The sequence below is a fragment of the Mobula birostris genome, chromosome 8, assembly GCF_030028105.1.
Source record: "Mobula birostris isolate sMobBir1 chromosome 8, sMobBir1.hap1, whole genome shotgun sequence".
In the NCBI taxonomy this organism is placed as follows: Eukaryota; Metazoa; Chordata; class Chondrichthyes; order Myliobatiformes; family Myliobatidae; genus Mobula; species Mobula birostris.
Window position 1 is genome coordinate 157,309,134 of NC_092377.1, and position 19,970 is coordinate 157,329,103.

The 19,970-nt window shown below is 44.6% G+C and overlaps 1 protein-coding gene across 6 annotated transcripts in view; it reads left to right on the forward strand.

The window, feature by feature from the left end:
- Nucleotides 1-19,970, forward strand: part of LOC140201854 (transcription factor COE2) — a 340,017-nt gene that overhangs the window by 199,436 nt on the left and 120,611 nt on the right. For all 6 annotated transcript variants that reach the window (XM_072266588.1, XM_072266587.1, XM_072266585.1 and 3 more), the window contains one exon: nt 17,011-17,092. In XM_072266588.1, coding sequence (XP_072122689.1) covers nt 17,011-17,092 — 82 coding nt within the window. The remainder of the gene's footprint in view (nt 1-17,010; nt 17,093-19,970) is intronic.

A 19,970-nucleotide genomic window follows, 5' to 3' on the forward strand; every position in this document is an offset into this window, starting at 1 on the left:
CCATACATTACAACAGTGGTGTGCAGAAGAACATTTCTGAATGCACAACACGTCGAACCCTGAAGTGGACGGGCTACAGCAGAAGAAGACCATGAACATACACTCAGTGGCCACTTTATTAGGTACAAAGTAGCTTCTGCGTGTAGATGGCAAATAAAGTTAATATTAGATAGTTTAGGATTTCTACATCTTTTGGATTATGAGAATTCCAAACATCAGAAGGGAAAAAAAGAGGGAAATTCAGGAATGTCTCTTGTCCTGCGTGTTTTTACCAACCAATATCCATCTACCTCTGGATTTTGTTTTGCTAAGATGTCTCTGTCTACCAAAACCATTGCTTCAGTTGACCCCAACTGAGATCGGCAGCGTAACATCAGGATATGATGTAGGGCCATTGGGAATCATAGACCCTGTTCTTCGCAGCAGAACCCTTTCTTTTGTGCAGAAATATAGAGAGAAGGGATAAGGTGGGCTTTACAAATTATGGGAAACAGATGTTTACAGATCAAAACTCCGCTGAGTGGTGGGAGATTCAAAATCTGGGCACCACAGTGTGGCAGGGAGCATTTAAACCAGAGTCAATAGAATACTCTTCAGCAATCAAAAAAATAACCCTCAAGAGAAAGGGAGATTTAATTGAAGAATTAAGCACAGAGGTACTATGCTGCCTTGATCCTGGCTTGTTCTTAAATCTCTCAAATTTATAGAGGAAAATGGCAGCAGGGCCTTTGGCACACCAAAATCCATTTGCACTAAACACATAAAAATCCCATTTTTAATGCTCTTGAAGCCCAATCTCACTCCTGAAACCCAGGCTCATCCTGCCCGTCCCAAACAGAGTCACAAGGGACAGCAGATGCTGGAATCTGGAGCAACACTCAGCGGGTCAGGCAGTATCTATGGAGGAAAGTGGTGCAGATGATGGGCCTCGATCCACAGCATTTCTGTCCAGAGATGTTGCCTGACCTGTTGAGTTTCTCCATTCCTTTGTCTGTTGCTGCCAGGCACACCCACCCCCCCAAAAAAAAATTGTTATTAGCAACATCAGTCAATGATCCTTTTCCTGATGTCCATTTTGTGTGGTAATGGGAATTGGCCTTGTTGTATTAGGCTCCATCACTGCATAGACCCCTCAGAACCAACTGTCTCCCATAGCAAGGAGGCCTCTCAGGTAAGCTTCTGAGGATAACTTGCTTTTCAGAGCAAAGGAAAGGGGAGCTGAACAAAAGTTAAAACAAGCACCAAAATAAAGATGGCAACAGAGCGGTACACAAGGCCATGTCACAGAAAATTGTTTTTAATAGAGAGAAAGAAGGAAATATTTGTTCTTTATAATGTCTTCATCTGGAAGTAGACTCCAATTCTGACTTTCTGACCAACTAGAACTCAAGATTTTTTGATGCATTTGTCCAAAGTTGTAAAATGCACCAAGATTATTTTCCTCTGCTTAGCCTCCCCAATAAACCGGGCAAGGAGCTTTTCTGTTCATGAGACTTGGGGAATCCAAGCCACTGCCTGTCAGCTGGAGAGCAGGAAGATTGCAGAGCGTGTTCGTGTCTGAGGTTGTCTTGAGGGGGTTGCAGGACTGCGCTACAAAATGTGGTTGCTATGGTGACTGGAAAAAAAAATGTAACTACTTGGAGTTCACCTGGGACCAGCAGCTTCACATCTGCTATTTTAAGAGCTAGGCTTCTGGAATCTACCTTAACCCTTTCAGGTGATTGTGTCCTTCCTCTGTCCTGCACCCATTCCTCGACAGACTGCCTGATCCCTCCGTCTCTCCCAGCCCTCAACAAGCCTGGAGTGCCTCCGGTAAATGCCCACACTGCCATCATAGGGTGGGTGTCGGGGGGTGGTGGACCACCGACGAAAGCAGGGCATTATTCCAAAGAATGAAGAGTGGGTTTAAGACCGTAAGGCTAGAAACAGAATTAGGCCATTCAGCCCGTCTGCTCTGCCATTCCATCATGGCTGGCATATTATCCCTTCCAACCCGATTCTCCTGCCTTCTCCCTGTAACCTACTGGGTTTAAGACCATAAAACATTCTGTAGACAAGGTGTTTATCATCCCTATGGGGCTAACTTCCTAGTTCAGGGTGAGTGGTCAGAAGTAGGAGCTCTTTATTCTCACCTTATCCATTCTCCAGTTACTATTCTATAAATATGTTGAGTCTGCCCACAGGAAAAATGAATATTGGGGCTGTATATGGTGACATATATGTACTTTAATAATGAAATTTACTTTGAACCCTGAGCTACAACTCCAGAGACCATTGTCTTCACCTTCTGGTTCCACCCTCTGCAAGGACTTTGTTGGGCAAGAGATCCAGAGTTGGGTGCTGGGGGTTTTGGTCAGCCAAATAGCTAATCCCTATTGCCAAATCTAGATATGCTGAAGGCCTGTGATTGAATGAGTTTGGATCAGGCCTTGAGGCTTTGATCAGTGGGTGGGGAGGGACTGGTTGGGAAGAGGATCAGACCCCAGGCCTTGGGTTGTGGTTTTGATAGTCAGGCGTTGTGGAAGGCAACTAGAACCTGGGCCGATGGTTGGTATGGAACTGGGAGCCTGTGCCTGGTGTTTTAGGCGAGCGCAAGGGCATTGTGTCAATGATTGGCCAAAAACGATGGATGGGAGCCATGGCTTGGATGCAGCCAAGAGGTAAGTGGGTTTTGGAGTTATAAATGGTAGGAATTCCATCTGGAACATCAATAGATGCAGGGCCAAGTGGTCAAGAGACTAGACAAGCCTGGAAATTAGATGGAGAGGGTGATAGGTTGATGGTGGGATGAAAGGGTTTGGGTTGCAGAGGTGGAGAATGAAAGAATGGCGGATGGAAACAGAGGAGGTGGTACGTGTGGGTCTGAGTAGAGGTGGCGGGGGTGGGATGTTTGGAGACTGTGTTGGAATAGGAAGCAGAATTAATTATTAGATTTTAATTTGTCACATGTGTAGGAGCCATGTATCTATTTTCTGTCTGTCTGTAATGTACTTTGTGTTGCGTGTTTATTACGGGTAACCTGTCACATGGGTTGAGGTGTGGTCGAAGCGAATCAGTATAGTTACAGTTCATATTCATGTTTGTCAAGTTCAGCTTAGCCTTGTTAGAGCCAGGGAGGAAGTCGGAATGATATGTTTTTTGAACCACTAACAGTACCACTAGACCGTTATATCGCTAACGCTAATGCTTGGACCGTTATATCGCTAGTTTTAGTTTTGCTAGTTTTTTTTATCACCACATGATTGTTCGTCTTTGCTGGTTTTGTAATAAAGGATAAAATGTACTTCTCTGGACTTTGGAAATTTGTTATTATGGAAAGTGTGCCAATCAGTGTCAACCCCCCCCCCCCCCGCCCCTGTGCTTAGACTGTGTGGTCTTGGGTTGCTTTCGAGTAACCACTGCAACATGTACAGTGAAATATGTTGTTTGTTTCAACGAGGATAAAGCAAACAACAGCACGCAGGTGTTGCCATGCCTCCGTGTTCATAATTTACCAGCCCTAATCCATACGTCTTTAAGATAAGGGGAGTGAAACCATTGTGGTCACGGACAGAAGGTATGAACTCCTGACAGCCCGGTGGGAATTGAACCCTGATCGATGATCTCTGATGTTGTAAAGTGGTACACCAACTGCTGTGCTACCACGAAGCCCAAGGTGGTGACGGGAGGCCAGGAGTGAACCGAAGGAAAGCTAAAGTTTTCTCAATCCAGTTTAGTGTCAGGAGGTCTTGGCTATCCTAGGTACCGGTCGACAGACGCTGCCAAAATAATTTAGAAGGATGAGGGGAGATTACATTGAAACTTTTCGAGTGTTGAAAGGCCTAGACAGAGTAGATGTGGAAAGGATGTTTCCCATGATGGGAAAATCTAGGACAAGAAGACACAGCCTTAGGATAGAGGGGTGCCCTTTCAAAGCAGAGATGCCGAGAAATTTCTTTAGCCAACGTTTGGTGAATTTGTGGAATTTATTACCACAGGCAGCTGTGGAGGCCAGGTCATAGGATGTATTTAAGGCAGAGTTTGATAGGTTCTTGATTGGACATGGCATCAAAGGTTACGGGGAGAGGGCCGGGTAGTAGGGCTGAGGAGGAGTAAAAAAGGATCAGCCATGATTGAATGGCGGAGCAGACTCGATGGGCCAAATGGCCAAATTCTGCTCCTATGTCTTATGGTCTAATAACTCAGCCAAGTTCTCCCATGTGTGTCAGAAGGAACATTGCACAGGGGCTGACTCCTTTACTTGCAGCTCTCACACGGAGCAGTGGAGGATCACAACTAATCCTGACCTCCAGTGTTGTCCATGCCCAATATTCCCTCTCTGGATGCTCTGGTTTCCTCCCTCAGGACGTGTAGTTGGGTAGGTTAATTGGTTATTCTAAATCTCTCTTAGCGTGCTAGTGAGTGGTAGAATCCAGAGAGAGTTGAGGAAAATGAGGGGAGAATAAAAAATGGGATTAGTATAGGATTAGGGGAGTTAGGTGTTTTATGGTCAGTACAGACTCCGGGATTGAGTCAGGGAATTTGGATCCTGTGCTTTAGGCCAGGAAGGTGGCGATGGGAGGCCAGGGGTGAACAGAAAGTAAGATTTATTTAGAGTTGTACCAAATACAGCTTAGTGTCAGAAAGTCTTGGCTATCTTGGGTACCCAACACCAGAAGCTCCCACAACAACTCAGCCTAGTTCTCCCATGAATGCAAAGGCCTATTCCTGTGCTGTGAAGATAGTGGAAGGGCAGGTAGTTTTGAGGAAGCTGAGAGGCTACAGAAGGACTTTCACAGATTAGGAGAATGGGCAAAGATGTGGTCATAGTCATAGTCATACTTTATTGATCCCGGGGGAAATTGGTTTTCATTACAGTTGCACCATAAATAACTAAGTAGTAATAAAACCATAAATAGTTAAATAGTAATATGTAAATTATGCCAGGAAATAAGTCCATGACCAGCCTATTGGCTCAGGGTGTCTGACCCTCCAAGGGAGGAGTTGTAAAGTTTGATGGCCACAGGCAGGAATGACTTCATATGACGCTCTGTGTTGCATCTCGGTGGAATGAGTCTCTGGCTGAATGTACTCCTGTGCCCAACCAGTCCATTATGTAGTGGATGGGAGACATTGTCTAAGATGGCATGCAACTTGGACAGCATCCTCTTTTCAGACACCACCGTCAGAGAGTCCAGTTCCATCCCCACAACATCACTGGCCTTACGAATGAGTTTGTTGATTCTGTTGGTGTCTGCTACCCTCAGCCTGCTGCCCCAGCACACAACAGCAAACATGATTGCACTGGCCACCACAGACTCATAGAACATCCTCAGCATCGTCCGACTGATGTTAAAGGACCTCAGTCTCCTCAGGAAATAGAGACGGCTCTGACCCTTCTTGTAGACAGCCTCAGTGTTCTTAGACCAGTCCAGTTTATTGTCAATTCATATCCCCAGGTATTTGTAATCCTCCACCATGTCCACAGTGACCCCCTGGATGGAAACAGGGGTCACCGGTGCCTTAGCACATGGCAGATGGAATACAGTGTTGGGAAGTGTATGGTCTTGCATTTTGCTAGAAGAAATAAAAGCACAGATTATTTACTAAATGGAGAGAAAATTCAAAACTCTGAGCTACAAAGGAACTTAGGGGTCCTTGTGCAGGACTCCCTGAAGGTTAATCTGCAGGTTGAGTTGGTGTTCAGAAAGGCAAATGCAAAGTTAGCATTCATTTTGAGAGGATTAGATGTTGAGACTATTTAAGGCCTCACTTGGAGTATTGTGAGCAGTTTTGGCTTTCTTATTTGAGAAAGGATGACCTGCCATTGGGGAGGGTTCAAAGGAAGTTCACAAAAATGATTTGGGATTGAAAGGCTTATCATTTGAGGAGTGTTTGTAGCCCCGGACCTATACTCACTGGTTTAGAAGAATGAGGGGATCTCATTGAAACTTATTGAATGTTGAAAGGCCTCTAGAAATGTGGAGAGGATGTTTCCTGTGCTGGGACAGTCTAAGACCAGAGGACACAGCGTCAGAATACAGGGATGTCCATATAGAATGGAGGCGAAGAGAAATTTCTTTAGCTACAGAATGGCGAAATGAAGGCCAAATTGCTTAATTCTGCTCCTATAACCTATGGTCTTAAGGTATCTTTTTATGACTCTATTACAATTGTGGCTGCACAGCTCTCTGGGACATCGTGAGTCAGGAGAACAAGTAAACACTAATCTTCTTTCCTTTCTCTCTAATCTGAGAACACTCAGTTCTTCAGACAACTTTCATCTGGAGTTTTTTTTTATAAGTTGTTTGTAAGTGGTGAACCTCAGATGTAACCTGCAGGAATCTCCTACTGGGGTCCATTAGCGGATGTGCATATAGAAAGACACGACTCCACTGCATCTCGTGCGTTTATTGATGAGTAGGACCTGGATTTACTGAAAGGGATGGTTTAACTCTGCACCTCAAGCCCCCCAAAAAAATGGGTGGTTACATTTACCATCTTCCAAGAGGACCATAGCCTTGTTATGGTTTGGATGCTTGTGTGCCTCAAAGACCTGGAGAGCGAAGTTGGCTGCAGTCAAGGCTTTATGTCCTGGCTCTTGGTAGGGTCACTCATGCCAAACAGGTCAAAGAGTAGAGGCCAGACTAAGAGTGGTCCACCGCTCCTCCAGTTTCAGGGGTTCAGCTCAGGGCTAACATACCTGACTGGTAAGACAAAATTGTTACGGAAACAGCAATGAAGAATCCTTCTACGTCTGAGTGCGATGGTATTCCTGAGTCTCCACCCGGGACTTGCGTGACTGACAGCAGTGAAAACCAAGAGGAAGCTACTGACATGGTGGAGGAAGCCCTGAACACTGCCAAAAATGGAGGTCCTTCACTGCTGCCCTAAACACCAGCAGTGTGATGGGCAGTTCTGAAGAACCGAGTGTTCTCAGATTAGGGAGAAACGAAAGAAGATTAGTGTTTACACTGCAGCATAATTCCTTTTGACATAGAAGGCACTTTTGGCCCATTGGGTCATTGGCAGCTCTTAGAACATCCCACTCCCCTCTAGTTTCCCCTGTCTCCCAAGCGCCGCACCCCCGCCAAATCTTGCTAGATTTTACCACTCATTTACAGACTGAGGTAATTTACAGAGGCCAGTGAATGTTTCAACCCACGCACCTTTGGGATGTGGGAGGAAATGGGACTGTCTGGAAATCTTTCAGGGTTCCAATACATTTTTCTAGCATTGAGATGTTTCTGAAGAGGAGGTATTTTTTGCAGAAAAGGTCATAACTGAAGTTAACCTGTGATGTACCTGCCTCAGGACTGCTGAGTGAAATAGTGTACAGGAAGATTTAGAAAGGCAATAAATGGCTGATGCAAGAAATCTGAACTGAAAGCAGGAAATGCTGAAAATATTCAGCAGGTTGGGCAGCTTTTTCGGAGGGTCAAAGTTGATTATCAAGGTACATGTATGTTACCGTAGACTACCTTGAGATTAATTTTCTTGCAGGCATTTACAGGAAAATAAAAAAAATACAATAAAATTTCTGAAAAACGATACACACCAAAGACTAATGAAGAACGAATTTACAAAAATCATTTGAATAATAAAGAAAAATGTACACCAATAATATTGAGAACATGAACTATAGAGTCCTTGGAAGTGAGTCTATAGTTTGTGGAGCCATTTCAGCATTGAGTTAAGTGATGTTATCCATGCTGATTCAGGAACCTGATGGTTATAGGGTAATAACTGTTCCTGGACCTGGATGGTAGAGAGAAATAGGATTAACAATTCAGGCAGTGAACTTTCTTCAGAACGAAGGGAGCATTACTGTATTGCAAACCCTTACTACCCCTGCTTTGGGAATGTTTGATGGGACTGTGTCGTGGAAGCTTTGCTCTATGTGCTAACCATATCATATCTGCATTGGACTGTTTGGTGGGATAGTTACAGGGAGCTTTGCTCTACATGCAAACTATGTCATATCTGCTTGGGACTGATGGGACAGTGTAGAGAGGAAGCTTTGTTCTATGTACAAACCATATCATATCTACCTGGGACTGTTTGGTGGGACAGTGTAGAGAGGAAGCTTTGCTCTATGTACAAACCATATCATATTTACCTGGGACTGTTTGATGGGACAGTGTAGAGGAAGCTTTGCTCTACATGCAAACTATGTCATATCTGCTTGGGGCTGTTTGATGGGACAGTGTAGAGGAAGCTTTGCTCCACGTGCAGACCATATCATATCTGCCTAGGACTGTTTGATGGGAGAGCATGGAGAGAGAGCTTGACTCTGTATCTAAACTGTTCTGTGCTTGCACTGCGAATGTTTGCTGGGAGACTACAGAGGGAGCTTTATTCTTTAATCAACCTGTGCTGCCCCTGCTCTGAGTGTGTTTGATGGTGAGACTGATTCTGAACTGCAAAGAGCCCCTGTTACAAATATCTACAGGAGGCAAGTAAAATGGCAAGTTTTGTAACTGACAATCACATCAGAGAGAGATTGCAACAGCAACATGGAAACAGAGTATATTTTTCTTGTAAGATCAATTTAAGGTTATAATTCAAGCCTGTCCACCAGATGTGGATCGAGAGATGCTTGGACTGGTTATTGATTGAATGTTGCCTTCTTCTCGAAGGCACTAAATCGAGCTGTGCTCGGAGAGGTTGAAGTGTGTAGGCTACGGCTCATTTAAACCTCACGTCGAAACCTGGCGCTGACCTCTTCGAGGTTTACACAATCTATAACAACAATTGGCCGAGGAGGTCCAGCCTTACACTTCCGAGTCTGCTGGCAGTATTGTGCGCATGCCGGAGGATGTAAAGAGGATTCGGGGCGATATGGGGGAGGCACGGTAACATAGCAGTTAGAATGCCAATGATCACCGATCAGTGCTCAAGTGCCACCATAGTCTGTGGGATTTTGTACATTCTCCCCGTGACCGTGTGCTCCAGTTTCTCCCCATAGTTCAAAGACTTATGGTTAGGGTTTCGGTTACTGCGTTCTGGGCATGCTATATTGGTGCCAGAAGTGTGGCGACTCTTGCAGGCTGCCCCCAGCACAATCTTTGCTGATTTGATTTGAACAGAACGACACCTTTCATTGCATATTTTGATGTATATGTAACAAAGCAAATCTTCATCTTAATGTGAGAGGGTGAGAACGTGGCAGACGGAATACAGTGTAATGTGGAAAAATGTGACATTATCAACTTTGGTGTATGTAACAGTAAAAAAAGAATTAAATGGTGAGTGATTTGGCAGTGTTGATGTTCAGAAGTACCTGGGTGTGTTTGTACACCAGTCGCTGTAGGGCGATCAGGCAGGTGTACCAAGTATTAAGAGGTATATGAATAAAAAACACTTCCTGCAATTTTGTAGGATCTTGCTGAGATGCACCTGGAGTATTGTGGACAACTTTGTTCTCCTGACTAAGGAAGGATGTATTTATGAGAGAGAGAAGGCCATTGAGTAATACAGCATGGAAACAGGCCTTTCGGCCCAACTAATTGATGCTGACCTGGATGTATTGGTTTATTATTGTCACATGTTCAAAGTTCAAGGTACATTTATTGTCAAAGTATGTACAAATTATACAACCTTGAGATTTGTCTACTTACAGGCAGCCTCCAAAACAAGAAGACAAGTTAAAAAAAAGACCAGCGCCCGATGTGCAGAGAGAGAGAAAAAAAACAACAAATCACGCAAACAATAAAGCAAGCAACAGCATTCAGAACAAAACTGAGTCCATAGACCCAAACCCCTGAGCAGGCCCGTAGTCTCAGCCTCAGTTCACAGCGGGGCAAATCACACGTACTGAAATACAGTGAAGACTGTGTCTTGCATACTGATCATAAGGATCTATTCATTACCCAGTGCACTGAGGTAGAACAAGATCAACAATAACAACATAGAATAAAGAGTAGCAGCTACAGAGAAAGTGCAGTGCAGCCAAATAATAAAGTTCAAGGTCATATCGAGGTAGACTGTGAGGTCAAGAGCCTATCTTATCATACTATGGCCAATTGAACTCATCCCATTTGCCTGTACTTGTTGCATATTAGAAAGAACTTCCCCATTAGAACATAGAGCACAAGAACAAACTCTTCGACCCACAATGCTGTGCTGAACTAATTAAGCTAATGCCATCTAGTCAGTTCTGTGTCAATATGGCCCATATCCCTCCATTCTTTATATATTCATGTGCCTATGAGGGCAGTCCTCAAGAGGACCACAGCCTTGCTGTGGGGCTTGGAGGTTTGCATGCCTCAATGACCCAGAGAGCTATGTTGGCTGGAGTCAGGGCTTTAGGCTTTGGCTCTTGGTAGGGTCACCTATGCCAAACGGGTCAAAGGGAAGAGGTCAGACTAAGAGCGGTCCACTGGTCCTCCAGGTTTGGTTTGGAGGCTCAGCTCAGGGCCAACAACCGTCACTGGTAAAACAAAACTGTTACAGAAACAGCAATGAAGAACCCTTCTACATCCAAGTGCGATGATATTCCTGAGTCCCCACCCAGGACTTGCAAGACGGACAGTCGTGAAAACCAAGCTACTGACATGATGAAGGAAGCCCTGAACACTGCCAGAGATGGAGGACCTTCATTACTGTTCTAAACACCTGTAGGTATGAGGGCAGTAAAGATTTACCGGATGGTTTTGCTTTAGGAACAGTGATTGAGGAGGCTGGGGCTGCATTCTCTGGACTTTAGAAGAATGGTAGGCAATCTTACTATCACCATTTTTATCAGGCTTTATGGGATGGATGCAGGGGAATGCTTACCCAGTTGAGGAGTCTGGGCACATTGGACAGAGTGTCAGGATTAGGTGGAAGGTGAGGAGAAATAGTTTTGCTTAGAGTGTTGGTGAAACTTACGAATTCTTCACACTGGATCATTGTGGAGACTAAGCCATTGTGGTCGTTCAAACCAGAGATGGATAAAAAGGGAATATCAATGGACGAGGGTTAGTACATGACTATGACACTAACCTAGGTGACCATATTGAATGGCGGAGCAAGTTTGAACGGTTGGGTAGCCTTGGAGCAGCACGGTAACGTAGCGATTAGTGCAACCACTTTACAGTGCCAGCAGTAAGATCCAGTTCGATTCCCGCCACTATCTATAAGGAGTTTGTATGTTTTCCATGTGCCTGCATGGGTTTCCTCTGGGTGCTCTGGCTTCCTCCTGCATTCCAAAGAAGTACGGGTTATTAAATTGTGGGCATGTTATGTTGGTGCCGAAATCATGGCAACACTTGTGGGCTGCCCAACACATTCCTTGCTGATTTGATTTGACACAATTAACACACATGACAAATAAAGCTATAACCTTTCAAAAATCTTCTTTACTCCTGCTTTTTTTCTTCATCTCCCCTTCCATCCTTAATTTATCTTAAGATTACAAGTCAGGTATGATGTAGGCAATCATGGTCTCATGACCATGATTGTTCTTGGCAAACTTTTCTACAGAAATAGTTCATTATCGCTTTCTTCTGGGCAGTGTCTTTACAATTCAGGTGACCCCAGTCATGATCAGTACTCTTCAGAGATTGTCTGCCTGGTGTCAGTGGTCACATAACCTGGAATTGTGATATGCACCAGCTGCTCATACAACCATCTACCACCAGCTCCCATGGCTTCATGTGACCGTGATCGAGGAGCTAAGCAGGTGCTACACCTTGCCCAAGGGTGACCTGCAGGCAAGAAGAGGGAAGGAGTACCTTACACTTCCTTTGGTAGAGACAATTCTCCACTCTGCCACCCAAAAGGAAATATGGATCCCAAATAACATGGTTGACGTAAGTGTGGGCAGTATTTTAATGATAGGCCTGTTTTACAAATGGGAACCAGACGCAGCTCCTGCTACACAGACTCGTTGAAGACTTGACGTCGAAGTGGATTTGTCACCATATTGTGTAAAATAAATCACAGTAAAAGAGCCGCACATTAATAACCAGATACAGCTGTGTGCAACCCAAGCAACAGGGTACTTAACCTCAGTCTTTTTGCCAGCCCACTCATTATCAACTCGTTTTCAATTCCTGGAGCATATTAGAAACTGAACAGGATATTTTGTATTCAGGAAACATCTAGTAATCTATAAATTCAGTTATTTGTAAAGTAGTCATTGCAGTCTCGAAATGTTGTGGAATATTTTACTCTTTCAGGATGAAGCATGGATTAGCCAAGTAAAGGCAGAGAATGGTAGTAGAGGGGTGCCTGTCTGACTGGAGGCCTGTGACTCGTGGTGTGCCGCTGGGATTGGGGCTGGTCTGTTGTTGTTTGTCATAGATGATAACGTGGTAAAGCACATCAGGAAATTTGCAGATGTCACCTATTTGGGGGCATAGTGGACAGCGAGGAAGGCTATCAAAGTTTGAATTAAGATCTTGACCAGCTGGGAAAACGGGAGAGGGAACTTAATGCAGATTAAGTGTGAGATGTGTCACTTTAGCAGGATGAACCAGGAGGGGATATTTCACCTTGTGCACAGTGGTTAGTAAGGCACTGAGATGTGTGGTGGAACAAAGAGATCTGGGAATACAGATCCATTGTTCCTTGAAAGTGGCTTCACAGGTAGATAGGGCCATAAAAAGGAGGTTTTGGTTCCTTGCCCTTCATAAATCAGAGCACTGGGCACAGGAGTTGGGAAGTTATGTTAAAGCTGTGTAATATGTTGGTGAGGCTGAACTTGGAGTGTCGTGTGCAGTTCTCGTTGCCGACCTACAGAAAAGATATCAATAAGATTGAAAGAGTGCAGAGAAAAGTTTACAAGTGTTGCCACAACTTGAGGACCTGAGTTACAGGGATAGGTTGAATAGGTTCACACATTATTTATCGAAGTGGAGGAGAACGAGGGGAGATGTTGTAGAAGCACATAAAATGACGAGGGGTATAGATAGATTGAATGAATGCAGGCATCTCACCCTCAGATTGGGTGAGACTAGAACTAGAGGTCACAGGCTGATGGTGAAAGGTGAAATATTTACAGGGAACCTGAAAGGGAACTTCTTCACTCAGAGGGTGGTGTAGGTGTGGAAAGAGTTGGCGGATGAAAGGAGGCAGTAGGTGAACGTTCAATTGCAACATTTAAGGGAAGTTTGGATGACAGGGGCATGGAAGGCTATGGTCCAGGTGTGGGACTCGGCAGAAAAACAGGTGGGAATAGACTAGATGGACCGAAGGGCCTACTTCTGTGCTGTAATACTCTATGACAGACACTTCCACAGAGGGGAGAGTCTTTGAACTGGAAAGGCCTCTGTGACTTTCATGTACTGAGGACTGTAGACGTATTAATATCTTGTCATTAAAGTCATTGAATGGAATGCATTCCTATACCACGTTTAAAGGTCTATGTCCGGTCATGCTTCACAGAGTTTATGATGATAAAAGTTGCTGCTGAACTTCATCGGGAGAAATGCAACCAGTCACTCAAGAACTTAGCAAGAGCAGCACAGAAAATGCCCAAGGCACTCAGAGGACCAGGGGGCATCTGTGGCAAGAGAAACAGGATTATTGAAACCTTTCTGCTGAAGGATCGTTGACCCGAAATGTTAATTCTGTTTCTTTCTGCACAGATCCGCCTGACCCGCTGAGTATTGGCAGCACTTTCCGGTTTTACTTCAGATTTCTGGGACGGCTAACGTAGCGGTTAGCCAAATGCTATTACAGTGCCAGCGAACCAAGTTCAATTCCTGCCACTGTCTGTAAGGACTTTGTCTGTACTCCCTGTGACTACGTGGGTTGCCTCTGGGTGTCATGGCTTCCTCCCACATTCCAAAGACATACGGGTTAACAGGTCACATGTTGTAATTAGGTGGTGCAGGCTCATAGGGCCTGTTATTATGATTATGATGATGAGGACACGCAGTCCCCTTTTATTGCCATTTAGTAATGCATGCATTAAGAAATGATGAAATGTTTTTCCGGAATGATATCACGAAAACACATGACAAACTGACTTAAAAACTAACAAAAACCACATAATTATAACATATAGTTACAACAGTGCAAAGCAATACCATAATTTGATAAGAACAGACCATGGGCACAGTAAAAGTCTCAAAGTCTCTCGAAAGTCCCATCATCTCACGCAGACAGTAAACGTCCAGCGCCGCCAACTTGCCGGTGCAGCATCCTGGAAGCATCCGACCACAGTCCGACTCCGAGTCCGTCCGAAAACTCCGAGCCTCCGACCACCTCTTTGACACCGAGCACCGAGCACCATCTCTGCCGAGCGCTTCGACCCCGGCCCCGGCAGCAGGCAATAGGCAAGGCCGAGGATTTGGGGCCTTCGTCTCCGGAGATTCTCGATCGCACAGTAACAGCGGCAGCGAAGCAGGCATTTCAGAGGTTACTCCAGATGTTCCTCTGAGCTTCTCACGGCTGTCCCCATCAAATCTGGATTGTGCATGGCCCCTAGTTACACCTAATCGATATTCATTCGGAACAGCCGCGCGCGCTGCGTAGCGCCACCATCTTCTCCTCCCTCGTGCTGTATCTCTCAATTTAAAATAAATAAATGAATTATAGCATCTGCAGTTTTTATTTTGTTTTTCCCTTCATGAAGGAGTGCCTTGGAGGGGAGAGAAGGAGGAAGGTTTATGGAGGCAATTCTAAGCAGCTAGAGGCTAGGCTGTGAATGGTGTAGTCACACACAGGGGCGAGTAGAAGGCCAAGATTAGAGAAGTACAGAGACACCAGTGGATCTCAGAGCTGGAGGAGTTAACAAATCGAAGGGTAGTGTTTGTAGTGTTCAGGATATCAGACAGGGATTAGACAATAAGAGTAAATGTTTTACTATTGAGGTGTTTCCTAACTAGGTCAATGAGCTCAGAGGTACTGGGCGAACGGGTGGGAATTAGGACAGAGATTTGGATGACATGAGAGTTATGAAGAACAGATGGTGATAGTGAACTGGAATAACCGAGTCTGGATGTAAGAAATGATGAAGGATCTCGGCCCGAGACGTCGATTGCTTATTTCCCTCCATAGATACTGCCTGACCTGCTGAGTTTCTCCAGTATTTTGTTGCATTAAACAAGGCTGTTAGGTTCTAACAACAGAGGTAAAAGGGTAGGGGGTGGCTGTCAAAGTTAACTTAATATTAAAATTATTATATGCCACATGTACTATATTGAGATTCATTTTCAGGAATATAAAGAGATACAATAGAATTTATGAAAACACTTTACATAAATAAAGATTGACAATCAATGTGCTAAAGAAAATTGTTCAAATTTTAAAAATAAAGAGGTAAATAAATGAATGGATGATTCAGTGGTTGGATGGAAGGATGGATGGGTGGATGGACGGGTAGACAGACGGACAGTTGGATGGATGGACAGAGCGATGAGTGGATAGATAATACTGACAATATGAGTTGAAATAATTGGGATAAGGTAGTGTTGTGATTAGATTATTAGCGAGCACCCCAAACATTGATCTGGAAATGTGAGTCAAATCCCATCACAGGAGTTGGGGGTACTTAAACACAAATAACTCTAGAATTTATTTAAAAAATAAGAACCGTCAGTAATAGTAACCATGAAGCTTGGATTATCTAGTTGACTAATGTCATTTGGAAAAGGAAATCTGCCATCTCAGGCAAGTTGACCCTTCGTGTGACTCAATACCACACCATTGATCACATCTACACAGAGCACTACCACAAGAAAGCAGAATCCATCGTCAAAACCCCCCTCCACCCAGCCCATGCTCTCTCTCGCTGTAGCCATCAGGAAGGAGATACAGGAGCTGAGGTCCCACACCACCAGGTTTAGGAGCAGTTATTATCCTTAAACCATCAGGCTCCTGAACCAGTGTGGATAATTTCACTCACCCCAGCACTGAACTGATTCCTCAATAATCCTGATTCTGATTCTGAAATACCTTGGTCTCAGGAACGACACTTACAGTTTCGAGGAAGTTTGTGGCAGAATACATGCAGGAATTAGAGAAATGCATGGCCCAGATGAAGGCATGCGGCCCATAAACCTATTGTAGTTATTGCCCTCCTCCCATCTTAGATCATAGTCTACCCCCTCTACTCCATCCCCACTTAACTACTAGCAGATCCTTGCCACAACTCTCAGTTTGTGCAACAGAGTGCTGTCTTCCTCTTCTCTCTACCGCACCTTCCTCTCCAGTCCTTTGCTGTGAACTACAGGTCTCAGTTGCCAGTGGTCTGCACAAAGGGAAAATACAGTGGGGTATTATCGTGGGGCGTAGCAGTTAGCGCAACACTGTCACAGCGCCAGCAATCCGGGTTCGTTTCTGCCGCTGCACAGTCTCCCCATAAGCACGTGGGTTTCCTCCGGGTGCTCTGGTTTCATCTCACTTTCAAAAGACAAATGGGTCACATTGGTGTAATTGGGCAGCGCGGGTTTATTGCACTGGAAGGGCCCGTAACTGTGCTGTATCTGTAAATAAAAAATAAAAAATTAAATTACCTAGGTTGGGTAGAACAGACTTGTACCTATAAGAGTTCGGAATGACTGGAAAGGGTCTTGACTGAAGTATGTAAGACCCTGAGGGATTTGCAGGGTGGACATGGAGAGGATATTTCCTCCTATGGGAGAATGTAGAACCAGGGGTCAAGGGTCAGCATTGAAACACAAGAGGAGATGACCTTTATCAAGGGCAATGATGCGATATGGAATAAATCTGAATTTAACAGAAATGAGGCCAGCTTCTTTCTTTCAGAGGGTCATGAGTCTTTGGAACTCTCTTCCTCAAAGGAAGGTGGATGCAGAGTCTTTAAGGCAGAGGTCGATAGATTTTTGATAAGTGAGGGGGTGAAAGGTTCTGTGGGTAGACAGGAATGCAGACTTCAGGTTACAATCAGATTGAACATGATCTTCTTAACTGGTGGGAAGATTTGAGTGGCTGACTGACCCATTCCCACTACTGCTGCTAGTTACCACGTTCCTGCAACAGAGAATTCCCACAGTTAGGGAAATGTGGATTTTATTGCAGTGTTCTTTGCTTCTTGCGGGGCACATCAGTGAAAAAGTATGTTTGCTTTGTTTTCAGATTCTTCTTGAAGTTCTTCCTGAAGTGTAATCAGAACTGCTTGAAAACAGCGGGGAACCCTCGGGACATGCGCCGATTTCAGGTACCGTAAAGCATTCCCACTCGCTCCATATCACAGATTGAGATCACCATTTTGTTGAGGATTATATAAGACCCGTGGGCAGGAAGTAATCAGTGTTGGAGATCAGGAATGCTATAGGGTGGTCCTTCCCACAAGCAACTTGCCTCTGGCGGAAAGCCTGGGCGATTTTTCAGCCTGCAAGCCGGGAAACACCAACGATAGAACGTGTCACCATGTTCTTGGATGGGGTCTGCTAATGCAGCCTCAAAGGATGGTTCCAAACCAAAGGCAGTTAAGTTAATTGTGGCACAGTCTGTCGCTTTCTCCACTCCAAGTCATAGGATAACAGCCCTTCAGACAAACATGTTCATGCTGATTGAGGTGTCCATCAAAGTTAGTCCCATTTGCCAGTCTAGTCAGATATCCCCCCAGACTTCTCCTATCTATGTACCTACCCCGACGTCTTTTACATACACTCAGTAAAACCTTATTAGGTACTCAAATGGAACTTGATGTGGTCTTTTGCTGTTGTAGCCCATCCACTTCAAGGTTTGACATGCTGTGCATTCAGAGATGCTCTCCAGCACACCACTGTCGTAACGTGTAGTTACTGTCGTCTCCCTGTAGACTTGAAACAGTCCGGCCATTCTCCTCTGACCTCTTTCATGAACAAGACATTTTCACCTACACAACTGCCACTCACGGGATGATTTTTGTTGGTCGCACTATTGTCTGTAAATTCGAGAGACTGTTGTGCATGAAAATCCCGGGAGATCAGCAGTTTCAGGGATACTCACACCACCCCATCTGGCACCAACGAACATTCCATGGTCAAATTCACTTAGATTACATTTCTTCCCCATTCTGATGTTTGGTCTGAATAATCCCTGAACCTCTTGGCCATGTCTGCATGCTTTTACACATTGAGCTGCTGCCATATGATTGGCTGATGAGATATTTGCATTAACAAGCGGGTGCACCTAATAAAGTGGCCACCAGGTTTATGTTCTTGGACCTGCATTAACAGACTCCCCTGGCAGCTTGTTCCATATACACACCACCCTCTGCATGAAGATGTTTCCCCGGTCCCTTTCAGTACTTTCCCCTCTCACCTTAGGCCCATGCCCTAGGTCAGAGTTCTCAAACCCTTTTTTATGCCATGGAGCCTTACCATTAATTGAGGCATCTGTGAACCCCAGATTGGGAGCCTCTGCCCTAGGTTTTTGATTTCCTTTCCCTGGGAAAAAGACTGTGTGCATTCTATATCCCTAATGGTTTCACACACCTTGATAAGAGTCAGCAACATCTGGGTTCAAGTCCTCCTCTTGGAGCACGAAAGTGAAAATTTTGTATGACCTTGTGGGAACTACACCAAGGAAGGTCTAAGATGTTGAAAACACCATCCACTGGGTGCAACACTAAACCAAGACCATATCTAGTTTCTCTATTGGATCTTAAGGAAGTGCTTGGGAGGAGAAGCAGGGGTCCTGATCAATCTTTATGCCTCAATTAATGTTACTCAAAACAAACAAAGCAGGTTATTTACTCACCGCAGCGTGAAGGTCTGTGGGATCTTTCTGTGTAAAAATTGGCTGCTGCAATGCTCCACTGGTGGCAACATTTCAGAATGTGCTTCATTGTCAGTCAAATGCTTTGGAAAGCCCTAAAACGCAAATCAAAGGTGTAGTACTAAAGAGGGGATTGGCTAGTGATGTACCTGAACCTAAGGTACATTTTGGAGCAGCTCGGCGATTCATTCCACATCTCACTCACGTTGCAGCAGATGCTGAGAAATGTGAGCCAGAGTAGGACCACTAATCCTGCCCCGACAGTTAATATCTCAACTCCGCCTCCGTCCTATTTGCTTACTGCCCGTTATGCCGCTGGTGACTCGGGCAGCAATGAAGTTCTCTATCTCTGTCTGTCTTTGGCCATCTTCTCTATTGTGCTCCTGGTCTGGTGCGGGCTCCTCAGTCACACACAGATGTAGAAGGGCACTTCATTGCTGTTTCCGTAACAATTTATTTTTTGATCAGTCGGGATTGTTAGCCCCGAGCTGAATCCCCAAATCTGGAGGACCAGTGGACCACTCTTAGTCTGGCCTCCACCCTTTGACCTTTTTGACATGGGAGACCGTGCCAAGAGCCAAGGTAGCAAGCCCTGGCTCTAGACAACACAACTCTCCACGTCGATGAGGTCGATGAGGCACACAAGCCTCCAAACCCAATGATTTTTTTGGTTGTTTTTTAAACCATTCTCTGTAAACTCTAGAGTCTGCTGTGCATGAAATCTCAGGAGATCAGCAGTTTATGAGGTACTCAAACCACCCCATCTGGCACCAGCAACCATTCCATGGTCAAAGTCACTTAGATCACATTTCTTCCCCATTTTGATATTTGGTCTGAACAACAACTGAACCTCTTGATCATGTCTGCATGCTTTTATGCATTGAGTTGCTGTCACATGATTGGTTGATTAGATATTTTGCATCAATGAGCAGGTGTATCTAATAGAGTAGCCACTGAGTGTAGATTGTAAATAGCTGAGCCCCGGGCAATGATCGTCTTATCTTACCAGATATTTCCTTATCTATTGCGCAGCGCTTAATGCATTGGGCTCAAACACACAGGTCCCTCGTCTGTATTACAACCTCTTGTTTAGTTACAACTTCGTAAAATTATGTGTCTGGTTTCCCTTTAGCCAACATCTAAAAGTCAAGATCAAAGTTGATTTTATTGACATATGCTCAAGTGCAATAAAAAACTCACTTGCAGCAGTGTCACAGGGACATAGCGTTAAGTTCAAATTTCAAACATTAAAGTACATAATATGTCACCACATACAACTCTAAGATTTAGTTTCTTGCGGGCATACTCAATAAATCCATAATAGAATAATA